Genomic DNA, 12,893 nt, shown 5'->3' on the forward strand with positions numbered 1-12,893 from the left:
TTACTAAATGACGCTATACCTGAGGTCTATCAGACACATATTTTGCACAATGGCGAATAAGTCGAATTGCTTCCATACTTGTGTCTGGGAAAGCTGCATTGCACGCAAATTCAGACAAACACTTCACGGCATCCTGGAAAGAATCAATGGTCGCTGGAAAGTGTTTTTCAAATACAAGGGCTAAAATAGAGAAAAATACATATTACCATAATTTTTCAATTATTCTTAGCTGTACCAAAAATACACCAACATCTAGATATAATGCACTTCCTTAAAGGTTGTTAAAGGCTCTGACATCCAACAGATACGAAGTTCAAGACTATCTTTACCACTTACCTGACTGCCCTGTGTGGTGAGAATAGTAAAACCTGTCTGTTTTGTTTACACTATAAACACAGCACCTAATACAGTGACTGGTACACAGTACATACCAATTCAACTTTGGCTGAATGAATATACAAAATTACTTAACCTCTCTATATCTGGTTTCTTGATATAAAATGGAAATAATCATAATATACACAGGATAGCTGTAAGCACTACACAAAATAATGTAAGTGAAGTGCTTAGCGTAATACTTCAGCAAGCACGCAATAAATGATAGCTATGATGATGCCATGATTCTTGATGTTGATGGTCACCACTGTCATCTTCTATACAGGCTTAACTTACAATCTTAGTATTTCAGTCAGTCCCCCTTGAACTTAATGGGACTCCTCCTTGAAGAAGGCTGTGCAATGTACTTACTGATCAAAAATAAAGGCTTTAATATTCTGTGGGTCTCAAGACCATCTCCATCACTAGTTCTGTGACCTTACATAAACTGCTTAACCTTTCTGGGGCTGAGTTTCCTAATCCATTTTGAAAAAAGGGATGGATAATAAAGATGCTTAACTGTGAAGATTAAAGAAATTACGTGAAAAGTGCACACAGTATTTGCCGTATGGTAAATATTCAATAAATGTTAACTATAATAGTAATTTAATTATTTTTATTTACTCTGGTTCTGTAGACAAAACTTGGTAAACTTAAAGGCCATAATCTTATTGTTACTTGACTCATCTTCCAAACACATTAAGGTTGCTTTTTTTTCCCTTTTACTTGAACACAGCTAAGACAATACTCACTGACAATGTGCCCGGTTGTTTGAAATGCAAGTTCCACTATGCTTTCATCTTGATCAGATGCAGCTAGATGAAATACAGAGAAAATGTTCTTCCATCCAGATCGAATGTTAGCAGCTTGAGAATTAACCATCTGTGCTATACACCGTACAACCATATCTCGAATTGTTGGAGACCTAAAAATATTAATATAATTGCTTGGATATGCAAACAGATAAAACTCATCAGTTTTTCCCCCTTTCTTCTGTTTTTCTCCCTGCTGTGGAAAACAATAAGATTTTCCTACTATTAAGCAATTCAACAAATATAGTACCTGTTCCGTTTCATTATATGTTCAAAAGGTCTTAAGAAATCCTTCTGGAATCTGAAATTAGCAAGCTCCCCTTTCTCTAAGAACTTCATTGACAACTGCCTCAAGGAGTCTACTGCAAAAATAGCTACATCTTCATTAGGATTACACCCAACCTGTAATGGCGACAGAAATAAAAGATGTTAATTAATATCAGCAGTAAAAATCCGCAATTCTTTATTTTTTGTCTTAGAAAAAGCATAGAATAGCATAGTAGGTAAATCCTAAGATTTTCCACAAAGGCATTAAATATGCTAAAAATATTTCTCAACAAGAAAAACAGACATTTTACATCAAATTCTTAAAGCCCAGAGTAATAATTTCTAAAAAGAAAAACACCATTCACAGGGTGTTCTGATTTAATATTAAAAAGTAATAAATAATTGCTTGGAAGGGAAAAAGGCTCAATTTGATTACAAAGACATTCTAAACAAAAAACATACTACAAATGTAAACACATACCACAGTTATTCAAATACCTTATTAAAATGATCTCCAATAACTTCCCAAATTCGAGACCACTGCAATCTTATTCTTCCCATGTTGTAATATGATATTTCTACTATTTTTTGTAGACTAAACATTCTTGGGTGTGTCGTGGAAAGCAATTCATCCATAGACACAGCACAGAGCCAACGGACAAAATCCACTGTAACATAAATATATTTATATTTTTTTTAGCTCAACATTAAAGTTATTTTAGCCCAAAGTCAGTTCCGAAGTAGAATAAATGCCCATACTTACCAATAGCATTTCCATCTAGCCTTGTAGATCCTGTGAATATTCTAGGGAAAATAAAACACAATTTTAAAAATGTATAAATTACTGTTCTTATTCCAATTGAAAAGTACATGGCATGGGGTACTACCTATTTTTATGTTTTAAGGGAACAAAAAATTGGGTACTCAAATGAGTATTTTTCATCATTTAGTTTAGTAACAAGTGTAGTCTGGATGTTTCTCCCTCCCCTCCACCTCTACTCCATATGAACCAGTTTGCATTCAATATTATTATTAGAGTAAGTATATACTGCTGTAATTTTATTAGATTTACAAACTCCAGATACATACGAGATTCTAAGAATAAGAAAAATATTAATTTGTAAAACTAACAAATAATTGGCATACTACAGATTCTTTCCTGATTATCAACTAGCATTAAACAAGTTCTTAAAATGAAAAACTTGACTCATTTTTACCAGTGAAGTATATTTGATTAGAAAGTTCATTTACACTAAAAGTGATTTAATATAACCTTGTAAATAGTCTCAGTTTACCTAAGAATTGGCCAAACCACTTTCCTTAGGGCATTCAAATATCTGGAGTTAAACTAACACTGCCCAGCTTTGCCCATTCTTCTTTGCTGGGCTCTTTTTTTGTTTCTAAGTTTCATAAACGTTTTCAGCATAAACACATTAGTCCTCCTTTTTTAAAGTCTGCATTTTAACCCATATTCTGGGTTTGTAACCAAGAGTCTGAAGTCACTTTCAAGAAGGATGACATTCCTCAACTTAGAATACAAGAAATATGATTTGCATGATAAAAAGGAAAATTTTAAAGGCAGGAGCAGGTCACAGTAGTCATAGTAATAACAGTAATAGCTACCAATCACAAGGTGGGTTCTTTTCTAGTGTAATATCAATATTCACTCATTTGATCCTTACGAAGCACATACTATTAAACCCCCAATTTTATAAACACAGAAACTGAGGCATAAAGATATTTAATAACTTAAGTGCTGAAGCCAAGATTCAAACCAGGACAGGGTGATTACAGAGTCTAAGCTATTAACCACTTTTCCATACTGCCTCACACTTACCTGAGCAAAAGGTATATTCAACCCTTTAAATATATTCTCCTTTTTTCCTACTATCACAATCTACATGTTCTGAGTATATCATGATTTTTTAATCCTAGTGTCCTTGCATGTCTGTCTATGTGTCCTGGCAATGAGTAAAAAACAATACAGGAAAAACAGTTTAGAAACTGGTAACACGATGACTCAGAATGTGAGTTCCTGCTAAAGAAATGTCTTAAGATTTTCTATATTGTTCTTGTCAGCAGAATGAAGCAGTAATTCCAAAATCTGGCAGAAAACGCAATCTGGGGGAAAAATCAAAAGTAATACGGCCCTACTTAATCCAGGGATTAGACCGGACCCAGAAATTAAGGATACACAATGTCTACAGAGCTCTCACATAAACAAAAATGAAAACTGCCAGACTATATGAATTTGGTCAGCTGACTTCTCAAACTACAGGTATTCTCATGGAAGGCAATGGCTGTAAACAAGCCACCCACGAATAGAGTGAAAACTAAATAGTATAGGAGAAGAAAAGGCACATAAACAAAAACAAAGAAAAAAAAGAGTTTTTAATCGAGAAGAAAGCAAATGGCAAACAGTAGAGGGGTAAAGAAAGAACAAAAGCAGAGATAGAACCACAGGGAAGGGAAGCAATAGATTCTGAAGGTGTTGAAATAACGGAGAACAAAGGCAACAGGAGAGAGAACTATCATCAGCAATAAGACAGGTTCTGTGGACTGGTGTGATGGTGGAAGGTTGGGGGAGCATCCATTCTGAGAAAGGGCATCCCAATTCCTACTCACTTTCATAGCCTCTGAGGGGGTCACTCTATTTCTAGTAATGCTCCACTAAAGATAAGCCATATGGTAGAGCACAGCATTCTGTGGGAGCATTTAAAGTCAAGCCTTAATATTAAGGCAAGAGAACAGAGCTGTGTTTCATAAAATCAGCCTATGAAATGGTTTCTACATTTTCCATAGAAAAAGCAAAGGACAGAAGCACAAGAACCTTGTTTACGAATATTAAAAATAATGTGCTTTTAAAAAAGCATTAGAAAAAAACCATTGGTAAGATTACTGCTTCATCACATTATAATACAGATGGAAAAACAAAAAAAGGTTGGCAAAACTTTTGCAGATTCTGGATCAAATCAACTTTTAAACTGTATGCAATACACAAGCAGCCTATATTATCTTACCTGTAAAAGGTTTTTTCACAGTTAATATATTAGAGGTAACATTTATTTCTTAGGCCTAAATGAAAAGTATTTACGAGCAAAGGAAGTTGGGATGAGCTGTACATATTTTCTGATAGGTGAAATATTCCAAAGTGTGAGGTAAGCCAGTTTATAGCTAGATCTGGTATGTATAAAAAATCATAAAGAGAAAAACTACGATGCTAAATAATTGTTTTTTACCTATTAAAAATAAACTATTCATGGACAAAGTCTATCTCCTGCATAGTTTAGTAATATTCATTATGAAATTGGTCTAATTTAACAATGCATAAAAAATTCTATCCTAGCAAATGCTAGAAGATCAGTTATTCCCAGATTGAAGTACCCAAAATTCTTCTCCTATATCCTAATAATACAAGATTCCTAATACAAAAGTAGATACTTAGAAAATTTTATCATCTTAAAGTCTGTAATAAAATCTTATTTTTTTTTGTTGGTTAATAAACCAGAAGCTATAAAGAATTAAGCATACAAAAATTATTTTTGTTTTTCTTTAGTTCCTGTACTTATAATAACAGGTTATGCAGAAAAATAGGCCTAAGGACAGGAAAATACTGTTTGCTGGGTAAGTACAGAACTCTCCACATTGATGCCTGACACTATTTTCACTACTGTCTTCAACTACCAGTATTATCTCACTAAGTTGGGTAACGGACCAAAGTTTGAACATAACGATATGAAAATAAACTCAAGATATTCAAAAAACATTTAATGGGAAAGTGAAATGTACCACTTAAGAATAACATTATAAGAGATCAAATATATAACTTTTTTGTTTTCACTATAAGCAAAAACTTGCAATACTGAGGTTTTGTATAAAATGACATTGGATTTATGTTTGTAGAAGTATCTGGCGATGACAAGACTGTGATGACAAAGTACAAACAAAATGTACGCTAAGTCTCCTCTGAAATAGCATAAATTCTTAAAACAGAGAGGCATGTAATTTCAAATGAGTAATATGTCCCTCTAACAAACAGTGGATAGGAAGATAAATTAGAACTAGATGTGGTCACATAAAGTACATTATAAAAGCAGAAATAGTAGGTAAAATGTTGAATCATGCCTGAATAGGTTCTCAAAATGACAGTGAAGATGATTTTTCTGGAAGGCAAGAAAATCATTCACAAGAAAGCTAGCCAGGTAGCAGAAGGGCTACTACATAGCTCTGCAGTAGTACATGTAGGCTGAAAGGTGGAGAGGTTAAGCATGCATGCTTATTACAAGCCTAGTTGTGGGAATGAGCAAGTTATTTAATCTTTTTCTGTCTCAGTTTCCTCATTTGTAAATTGAGGACAAGAATACGCATCTCATCAGGCTACTGAAAGGATTAAATGTAAAGCGTTTTGCAAGTGCCTCATCTGTGGCAAGCCTTCATGCTTGTTATATAGTAGGTATGAGATAATCTTTCTTCAATCTTCACAAAAAAACAGGCAAATGACTCCTCTATTAAAAAAAAAAAAAAAAAGCAAGTGGACATTAAAGATTCAAGGAAAAAGTTCCATGGAGTACTTCCAGGGTCAGTGGCCACTGAACTGAACATTCTAGTTCTATCTGTACTTAGAGCAAAAAATTTTATCTGAAGCAAAGTGAAATAATGGATCAGCATGAGTTTCCAGACTATCAAGGAAAGATTTGTACAAAATTATGTTTTTGAAAGTTTCCATCACAAGTGGAGGGGGAGGGAGGAAGAGAACAAAAAAACACTGTTGTAAAATGTTTCAGTTTTGGGGGCATTTATCTGGAAAAAGCTAATCTTCAAAAGAACAACAGGAGATATCGTTCTACATGCTAGGCATTTTAAAATTGAAAATATTCTGTAGTAAATAAAGCATATTATGGGTTTTCTTTTAAAAAACAAACTAAAAATGGGGAATATGTGGTGACGTGTATAAAACATAAATTCTGAAGTCCCTTCCAAAAAAGTTAAAATGAGAATTGCCAATAAAACCTTTCATTTCATCCATAATGCAGTCTTTATTGTGGACCCAGAAAAATAAACTACACATTTTCAAATAGGGATAATAAGGGGAGTACGTTTTCTACAAGAAAATAAAACATTTGTATTCTTTTCCATCAAGGTTACCATTTCCTTAATGCCCATTAACATCTACTGTAACTTAAATGCCCATTAATCTCTTATTGTAACTATGATCCAAAAAGCAAAATTATAGGTACTTCATCATCTAAATCACAGCATATCACAAAATAATCTTATATTACTTTAGGAAAATGATTTTGGCAATAATTTTTTTTCTTTTTACCAATAAGAAAATACCTAAATGCTACAGAACTGAAACAGTAATCATCTGAAAAGGGAATAAAATGAATACCTTACCTATCTACAGCAACAACAACACTCTGAGAACTGGTTTCTCCAATGGATTCCTGAATACTTGCTATCTGTTTCCAGTCCACATTTCCTCCAACTACCACACATAAAAAAGAGTCATTTCAGTTTGAAAACAATTCAGTAGAAGAATACACTTAACAGTTCTAAAATATACTTCTGAAATCAACTGCTTTCCTAATAAAAGAATGCTTCAGGTGAACAATTCTTTTGGCATCAGTGACACTTATCAAGGCCAAATGTGCAAATGAACTTTACTAAGTAGTATACAACACATGGTTACAAGTCACAAACTATGTTTGTAAAGATCACACAAAGTAGGGGCACTGTGAATTTATATCACAAAAGTATAGATGTTAGATATAATTTCCCTTAATGTTTAAAGAAATGCAGCACTAATCCCAGTTCCAATGACATCTTCTGAAGATGATTCCAACTCCAAGTATTTAGACTTCCCTTGTAATTTAATCTCTAGTCCCCTATTTACAAAGGTTAGTTGAAAATTCTTTTTTTTTTTTTTTTTTTTTTGAGGCAGAGTCTTGCTCTGTTGCACAGGCTGGAGCGCAGTGGCGCAATCTCGGCTCACGGCAAGCTCTGCCTCCCAGGTTCACGCCATTCTCCTGCCTCAGCCTCCTGAATAGCTGGGACTCCAGGCACCTGCCACCACGCCCGGCTAATTTTTTGTATTTTTAGTAGAGATGGGGTTTCACCGTGTTAGCCAGGATGGTCTCGATCTCTTGACCTCATGATCCTCCCGTCTCGGCCTCCCAAAATGCCAGGATTACAGGCGTGAGCCACTGTGCCTGGCCAGTTAGTTGAAAATTCTACCTGTATTTTCTAACATTCTTTTATTGAAAAGAATCATTTATCCTTTCCCTTGAAACTGGTTCCATGTGTTGGAGAGAACAACAATATTCTCAGTTTTCAAATTCTTAATTTTAGAATCACCTTTGGTATCCTCTTCCACTATCAATATTCAACTAGTCACTAAATTTTTCTTCTGATCTGTTTTTCATATCATCTCTTCATTTCCATTCCTACCTAGTTCTGGCCCTCATCATCTCAGTCCTAGATTACTGAAGCAATTTCCTGACTGATTTCCCCACCATTAATTATTTCCCTCTTCAATCTCTCTTTCATCCTCCTGCAAGATTATTTCCTAAATCTTCTCCTTCATTTTGCTTACTGTTACTTACAAGGTAAAATATAAACTCTTTAGCCTAGCATTTAAAGCACTTCCCTTCAACAGTCTAGCCAAAATGTGCCATCCCTCAACTATCTAAAACTTACCTACCAAGACTCAATTTGGGTTCTCAACGAAAAGTTCCTCTCCATTGTTCTCATCTGCCTTTGAATTAAGCATTTACTTAGCTAGGTACTACTCAAATCAGAATTACTTTCACACAGTTTCATACAGATTATTTCAGGTGTGTTAATGTTGCCTTCACAACCAGATAAAAAGTTTCCTAAGGTTAGGAATCAAGTAATATACATTTTGTACTATCCTACCTTACTCACAATTAAGTCCAAAGCAGGTGCTCTACAAACACCTGACCTGAGTGACCACTCAATAAGTGCCCTTCTGAAGGCAAACATAACAGATGGTATCATTTAAACCTGCTGAACTCAAATTCTATCCTAGGAACTGAATGATGTGAAAAAGATGTAACCCCTGTCCTCACGGAGTTAATAATTTACACCAGGAGAGGAGATAGATATGTTTATAATGAACTTCAATGCAATGTAATGATTACTTCATGGCTGAAATGAACTAATTACATAGAATAAAAGTTTGCTAAATAGAACTAATTTTGATAGGGACGAGAACGGGGTGTTAGCTCATAGAAAGGCTTCACATATGATGAAATATTAATTCAACCTGGACCTAGAAGGATAACTATGTAGAAAAGGAAGGAGAAAGAAAAGCAATTGAGACAGAGGGGGCAGCTATATAAAGTAGTGGAAACATACAACTGTATATCACGTTTTCACATACTTGGTAGTATAGCCATAATGAAGGATTGGCAGACACTGGGAAGAAGGGAAAAGAACAGTAGTAGGAGACAAAGCTGAAAAGACAGACTAGAAAAAAGAATGTGAAGAGCCTTGACCCTTAGGTTTAATGTACTACTTTTGAAAACAGGGATTTATTAGATCTGATATGATCTAATCTATTTTCCAAAAGACAACACTGGTAATATCTGGAGAACATACTGAAATAGGAAAAAATATTGAAATCAGAGATAAATTAAAAGTCTACTCCTATAATACAAGTGAACAAGAATGAAAGCCTGAAGTAAGTGACACAGTATTGGGCTTGTAGGGAAACAGTTTCAAGGCAAACTTGACATGCACAGCATGTTACAGAAATTTTACAAAGAAAAACCTATGAGAAAAAACAATGCCAATCATGAGGTAACTTCCTTTGTGTATCAACAGGATATCCTTTCCACAGAGGAAATACATATATTCTGTGGGGGGGGGAATACACACACACACACACACACACACACACACACACACACACACGTCAAAATGTCCTTTATATTTAAATACAAAAATTTAAAATCATTAATAAAAAAATATTTAAAGGAATCAAAGAATACATAAAATGTCTAAGAATCCAAAGAACCCATTTCACAAATATGTGAAATCCCTTAATAAGAGTTTCAGTTTTGTCAAACAAATTTACTCAAAAGCACACAATAGGGATGTTAGCTCAAAGAAAGGCTTTACATATGATGAAAAATTCATTCAACCTAGACGTAGAAGGATGGTTATGTAGAAAAGAAAGCAGAAACAAAAGCAATTACAATAGAGAGGGCATATTTAGGTTAAATAAAATTTTTAAAAGTATGTGTCATGAATATTCTCTGAACATCTATGTGACAAAGCCATTGAATTTTTAAATGTTAACATATCTCTTGAAAGACCCGCATGCAGTCCAGGTGTCATGGCTCATGCCTGTAATCCTAGCATTTTGGGAGGCCGAGGTGAGAGGATCACCTGAGACCAGGGGTTTGAAACAGTCCTGGGCAACATACTGAAATAGGGAAAAAAAAAAACATAGGGAAAGCCTGGGACAAGCTTTTGCTTTACTAACTTTAATAAAAAAAAAGTTGAGTCCAGGAGTTGACTGTGCCACTGCACTCCAGCCTCAACAACAGAGTGAGACCTTGTCTTTAAAAAAAATAGAAAAAAAAAGAATGCATATAATTCAAATTTAATAATTATCTACTATGTATTCTTAATAACTGAAAGTTTCATATTTCCAAAAAGTCAAAAGTACAGACTTTTTTACTAACAGTCAGAAAGTATGATAAATATATACTCAACCCTGTCAACTTGGTTACATGGAATACTCGGCAGAGATACCATCAATAAAAGAGGATATGGCCGGGCACAGTGGCTCACATGTGTAATCCCAGCACTTTGGGAGGCCAAGGCGGGCAGATCACATGAGGTCAGGAGTTAGAGACCAACCTGGCCAACATGGTGAAACCCTGTCTCTATTAAAAAAAATACAAAAATTAGCCAGGCATGGTGGCACACACCTATAATCCCAGCTACTCAAAAGGCTGGCAGGAGAATCACTTGAACCCAGGAAGCAGAGGTTGCAGTAAGCTGAGATCGCGCCACCACACTCCAGCCTGGGCGACAGAGTGAGACTCTGACTCAAAAAAATAAAAAAAAGAGGATTAGTTTAAAACTATATACATATATATATGTCCACTGTATATGCAGACTAAACTGGCTTGACTGTACCACATCTTCTTCTAGCTTAAATTCTGATGACAACATTCTGCTCCAGAAAGCATCTGCTGTCTGACTTCAGGAGGCACAGGGGGACAAGGGTAGCCATTTGTTACATGGGTTGGCTGGTAACCACGCGATGGTCCAACGGGAGGGTTCTGCCCAACAGGGGCCAAGTCAATAGCCTAGCTCCTTCTAGGATGTAGATTCAAAAATGGAGCATGATGAGTCAGGAGTGAGTAGAGAATGGTGCAGACCAAAAAGAAAAGTACATAACAGAGAAAACCTAAATAAGGCATAAAATAACTGTTACTGGTCTTGGGAGTGGCCTGGAAGCCTCAACTGTTTTTCATTTCTAGGCCTCAATGTGTGTATCTTTCTGTAAATTCCCTTTTTCTGAAGGGAGAAGACAGTTCATCTTATATCCTTGCAACCTAAGTAGCACAGTACATGAATTAACTTTAATTCATTTTCAAGTATACCAGTAAATATTATCAGCAAGTATCATTATTTCTCATTTGACTAAAAATTCTAGAAGATATCCCATTGTTGTTTTATTTTTAGTGTAACCTAATTCTGTAGCTCTACTTGCCAAAACTCAGGCCCAGCAATTAACACCTGTCATTATTTTGGCATTCCCACACTCTCTAGGCCTTTTCAAAGTTACTGAACCAATCAGTGCACACTTACTTCCTTGCCTGAAAATAGTTTTCATCTGTATCTCATGTTACCCCATGGAGTAATTACAGTTCTAATGTACAGAGTTGGGCTTCCAAGTTATGTAAGTCATTGTGCAGGTGCTCAGGTAGTTCTAAATCTTGCTGCTAGATCACCAAGGTATCAAGTCTACACCTGCACCTCCCAGACCTTACAATACTGAAGTATCTATGCTACCATGGAGGGACAGACTGCATTGCTAGCTGCTTCAGTTGATTACCACTGGGAATTAGTTTTCCCCAGTTCAACTTGAAGCCATACGTGGTCCTGGTTTTTACTTCTTTTCCTATGGATCCTTTATAAAGTTTGAAATTCTTTTGGGGTTTCTAAGAATTTTTATTGCTAGCAGCAACAGAGGAATCACTAGAAGATAGAAGATTTCTGCTCTAAGTAATAAGTCCAGATTGGTTAGAGGTGTGGGTTGGGGAGGGATGGACAGAGAATATCTAGAAACTTCCAATATACCAGCCATTATGCTAAGTCCATTAATATATATTCTTATTTAATCCTAACAATTCTGTGATTAGATATTACTTTTAGTTTGCAAAAGCAGAAATCGAATCTCAGCGAACTAAAGTAACTTACATATAATAAGGATAAAATATAGAAGAATTCAAACCCAGAAATACTTAAAAGTCAAAGTCTAATAAGCTGTTTCTTCCCTGGTGGAAGTTCTTCCATTTATGACTAAAAAATGTATTGCTTTTCATTCTTCTCTATCCATTTTTGCTAACGTTTTCTTTTGTTCTACTGGGTTAAATGTGAAAGTTCCTGGTCATACTGAGCGCACGGGGAGCCACTGGGAGAGGTTTCAGACTGGCAGAAAAGTCTGGTTAAGCCTGTTCATTGCGTTAACAATTCTGAATGTGAATGCTTTCTCCAGCTGCCCCAACTATTACCTGATCCCAGCTTTCACACATTCAAGTTACCTGCTTATTCTTAAAGGCAGGTAATTTAAAAACTGGACGCACTGTATCCTCCTCCAACAATCAGGGAGAAGCCTGAAACTAAGGGTCATTTAATGTTGCAAACCAGACGAGGCAAAAAAGATTTAGTTCCTTAGTCATCTTACTTTTTCTCATAAGGTTAGACAAAAGGCATTTTATCTTCTCCCTCTAATTATATTTCATTACTACAATAAATTGACTTATTATAATGAGGAAGTTAAAAACAATTTTTGATACTTTGTAAAAATTCTCACCTAGCCCTAAACCCACAAATTCATCAGGAGCCTGATCTTTTGTTCCAGTAAGAGATCCTTCTCTGCCTCGCACTGTTCCAGAAATGTATCGAGGTTTCACTCCAGTTCCTATAAGCTGTGCCAGCTCCAACTGACTGATGCACTTCAGAATCTTAATTACAAAAAGGAAAAAAATGTTAAATTCCATGTTAAAAATATCTTCAAAAAGATTTAAATATATGCCGCTAGGATTTAAACACAGACTACATTATAGATTATTTTAAAAAGCTAAATGAACTTATTCGAAATGTACTAATTTTCTCCCCAAACATTTAGGCATTTCACTGATGTACTATTTAGCATTAGCTCATCTTATAAAT

The 12,893-nt window shown here is 35.2% G+C and overlaps 1 protein-coding gene across 4 annotated transcripts in view; it reads right to left on the reverse strand.

The window, feature by feature from the left end:
* The window catches only part of ARFGEF1 (ADP ribosylation factor guanine nucleotide exchange factor 1), a 147,501-nt gene that overhangs the window by 29,144 nt on the left and 105,464 nt on the right, over nucleotides 1–12,893 (reverse strand). For all 4 annotated transcript variants that reach the window (XM_033202255.1, XM_033202254.1, XM_033202252.1 and 1 more), the window contains 7 exons: nucleotides 12,535–12,685; nucleotides 6,852–6,942; nucleotides 2,218–2,258; nucleotides 1,953–2,122; nucleotides 1,438–1,589; nucleotides 1,128–1,300; nucleotides 20–180 (listed from right to left, as the gene is read on the reverse strand). In XM_033202255.1, the coding sequence (XP_033058146.1) occupies nucleotides 20–180; nucleotides 1,128–1,300; nucleotides 1,438–1,589; nucleotides 1,953–2,122; nucleotides 2,218–2,258; nucleotides 6,852–6,942; nucleotides 12,535–12,685 (939 nt within the window). The remainder of the gene's footprint in view (nucleotides 1–19; nucleotides 181–1,127; nucleotides 1,301–1,437; nucleotides 1,590–1,952; nucleotides 2,123–2,217; nucleotides 2,259–6,851; nucleotides 6,943–12,534; nucleotides 12,686–12,893) is intronic.

This window comes from Trachypithecus francoisi, unplaced genomic scaffold, assembly GCF_009764315.1.
Source record: "Trachypithecus francoisi isolate TF-2019V2 unplaced genomic scaffold, Tfra_2.0 Lachesis_group7, whole genome shotgun sequence".
Classification (NCBI taxonomy): Eukaryota; Metazoa; Chordata; class Mammalia; order Primates; family Cercopithecidae; genus Trachypithecus; species Trachypithecus francoisi.